Source organism: Clinocottus analis, unplaced genomic scaffold (genome assembly GCF_023055335.1).
Source record: "Clinocottus analis isolate CAN_PGR_092001 unplaced genomic scaffold, fCliAna1.0.p SCAF_6, whole genome shotgun sequence".
In the NCBI taxonomy this organism is placed as follows: domain Eukaryota; kingdom Metazoa; phylum Chordata; class Actinopteri; order Perciformes; family Cottidae; genus Clinocottus; species Clinocottus analis.
This window is the reverse complement of record NW_027176218.1, coordinates 2513254-2516634: the sequence shown is the minus strand read 5'-3', so window position 1 is coordinate 2516634 and position 3381 is coordinate 2513254. Positions and strand designations below refer to the sequence as shown.

The 3381-nt window shown below is 41.2% G+C and overlaps 1 protein-coding gene across 1 annotated transcript; it reads right to left on the bottom strand.

Annotated features, from left to right (window-relative positions):
* Positions 1-669: 669 nt before the first annotated feature.
* ciao2a (cytosolic iron-sulfur assembly component 2A) lies at positions 670-3067 on the bottom strand. Its single transcript, XM_068603887.1, has 5 exons — positions 2805-3067; positions 2308-2472; positions 1524-1573; positions 1337-1382; positions 670-1231 (listed from the first exon to the last, which is right to left on the bottom strand). Exons 1-5 carry the CDS (start codon positions 2830-2832, stop codon positions 1131-1133), a joined length of 390 nt encoding a protein of 129 aa, XP_068459988.1. The 5' UTR covers positions 2833-3067; the 3' UTR covers positions 670-1130.
* Between the last annotated feature and the right edge of the window lie 314 nt (positions 3068-3381).

The window sequence follows — 3381 nt, the reverse complement described above, 5'->3', positions numbered from 1 at the left end:
ATCAGTAGTGATACATGGATGCATACTGTGTACTAGTACATCAGTAGTGATACATGGATGCATACTGTGTACTAGTACATCAGTAGTGATACATGGATGCATACTGTGTGTACTAGTACATCAGTAGTGATACATGGATGCATACTGTGTGTACTAGGCTGGAAACTGAACGACAGCTTATTGCAGTCGTGAAAAGAGAATAAAGTCTGAATGCGACGGCAATAATCTGAGGTTTGAATTCATTTCCTAGAAAAAAGCAGCAAAGTGAAGCCATAACGTTTCACTTCTTCATTTAAAGGCGCAGTACACGGAAACTACGATACAAGTACATTGACTTAATGTTGTGTTTCTTCTTGTTTTTATTTTTATTCTCATCTCCTCTCCTCTCTCCGAGGGCGTGTCCTGTGGAGGCTGAAACACTCTGGTCATGTGAATGTATGAAGATGTGTGGTGATGATTCAGGCCAGCAGCGCCCCCATTAGGTGGACCTGCATCATTACAACTCAGTGTAGTCTGAGAGGCCTCATTGTTCATTATTCTGCTGAGCTTCATGTGTAACAGTGCAGTGCATCTCTTAAAGGAACGAGGCTAAGCTCACAGTAATGACAATAATAATAATATTTATGGGTAAAGAACGGCCTTAAAAGAGGCAGTCGAAGACAAAACGACTCAAAGCAGCTTTTTTTAATTAAAAAATAATCACCTCTAAAAGATCTGGGTTTCCTTCTCACACTGCAAAGTCTCATCACAACACATTAAGCATGGACTTCTATACAACCAGAGGTGTCGCCCCCCTAGTGGTCAGCAGAGAGAATGCAGCTTCAACACACGAAGCATAGACTTCTTAATAGAACAAGATGTAAAGTTTTTTTTTCATCACAAACAAACTAATGATCATTTACATTCACAGAACAAAAAGGATATATAGAACAACAAAAAAAAGATTGTCCTCCATTTTGACAATCAAGTGATGAGGACGCAGACTGGAAAAAAAAACCTGGTCCTCATCAGCGTCCACCCCGACTTCCATCCACCGCTCAGTGTTCCTGATGCAGAATATAACCTCCCATCAGAGTGGGCGGAGCTTCCCATCAGTGGGTGGAGCTTCTATTCAGTGGACGAAGCTTTCGTCAGTCGTCGGGCTCGGTGACGCACTGCTCCACGATCTCCCTCAGGTTGGGGTTCTCCATGGCGGCCGCCACGCGCTCCTTATCGTTGATCTGCTTGTTGACTGAGACACAAACATTGACCAGATAACGTTACTAATGAAGTATTAATCATCTTTAATAAACATAACTAAGTATTAATCATCTTTAAACTTAATTGAGTAACTTACTATCTTCTTCAGTCGAATGCGTTCCCTCTGAAATGTAAATTTCCAGCTGAAAGAGAAAGAAAAATGTGTTAAACCGCTTCTTTGTGTTTTATTTACATTATTCTTTCTCCTGACCACCAGGGGGCAACTCCTCTGGTTGTATAGAAGTCTATGCTTCATGTGTTAAAGTTGCATTCTCTCTCCTCACCTTGTGTTTGAAGGGCAAACAGCGCTGCAGCTTTACTTGTAAGCAGAGGCCTGCGGACACAAAGACAAATGGAGGAACCGGTCAGGAACAGAGGGGAAGACGGGGTTTTGAATCCCAGTCCAGGGGATGTGAACCAGTCTCTTCAGTGTCAAATAAAGAGCTGCAACAGGAAGTCAGCATCATTGTATTTCTTATATATATTTTTAAGAGCTATACATTTCCTCAGTCACAACTTCTGACATATCGGAATTATATATTCTGTAACAATTTAATAGAAGTCCCTTCCTGTAACATTATTAGCAGCATATAAACATTTAATTGTCTCACTAAACAATAATGTATTTGTGAACAGGCACGAGTGAGACGTTATATTGTCTAAAAAAACATATTAAATATTATTAAAGTTTATTACCATTTAGTCTCATTACTTACGTAGTTACAACCGTTTAAAAATGCATTAATAAACACTTAAATCTGCGTTCATTAGATGATAATGACGTCAAATTGCTTCATGTTGTAAGCTGCTGAGCGTTGTGGTGTTGTTGCCTTCGTCCGCCACTAGGTGTCAGCAGAGGCTATCGTGAGTTTCACAATGTGACAGGATCCGATGCATCAAACCCAATATAGGATTTATTGAATGGAGTTTGGTGAGAGTGGAGTATTAAGAACATAATAGTCCTGGAACCAGACTAAAACACATAGTTTCTTAATGGAGTTTGGTGAAAGTGGAGTAAAGGCCACAACGTGAAGTTAAAGATGTGTTTTCTGTTGTTGTCAGACTCACCGATGAGAGTGGCCAGAGAGCAGTGAGGGACGGTGGGAGAGAACTTGATGACGATGAGGTACTCTTCTTCCCCGAGCTCGCGGACCTCCACACATTTCTCCGTCACCACGTCCAGCTCCTCCAGGGTGCTGGGCTTCTCCGGGTCGCGGATGGATCGGATCACGTCTGGTGGAAGAACGGAGACGTCGTTTGTAAAACTAGGAAGTCATTGGTAACTGCTGGAAAACCCTTGAGGGTGAAAAAAAGTTTACGAGGATCTTTCATATGTATGATGACTGGAGCAGCCAGAGACCTCCAATATCACCAAACTCCATTCAATAATTCCTCTATTGTATATACGTAGTCTAAAATGTGTCATTTACTTCACTCTCACCAAACTCCATTCAATAAATCGCATATTTTAACTTCGGCTCCAGCAGCTAACTCCGTCACGTCATTAAAATCAGATCAAAGTAGTTGCAGCAGGAACCATCTGGCCTGCTGGGAGTTCCTCTCACCGTAGACTTCTAACGCCTTATCCTCCATCTTTGTAGTCCTCAGTCGATATTGTGTAGTCCTGCGGGCATTCCGGCTAAATAACAGCCCAGAACACCGTCACGCCTCGGTGGCAGTTAGCGACACGAGACCGAGCCCCGTTGCCGTTGTGTAGAAAACAACATGGCGGGGAACGGGACCTCTTGCTGGGACTTTGACAAGAGAAGCGCGCGAGCCGTTTGCTGCGAGCAGCTATCAGGAGAGCGCTATCTAAACCGGAAGTACGTTTAACGGACACCGGAAGTATACTTGTATTTATCTTCCCGCAGTCAGAATGCTTTTGGCCTCAGCAGGTTCCGGGTCCGTGTACGTTTTGTTCGTTCCGACCTGTGTGAATTTTTTTATTTTTATTTATATATTAGAATTATTTCTTCAAATATTGAACATTTACGATTTCATAAATTGTAATAATAAGAATTCATATACTCTTTGTATATACTCTGCATGTTTCTTATTATTTCATATATATCAAAAATTATCAAAATTATGTCATATATATAATATATGTATATATATATGTATATATATAATATATGTATA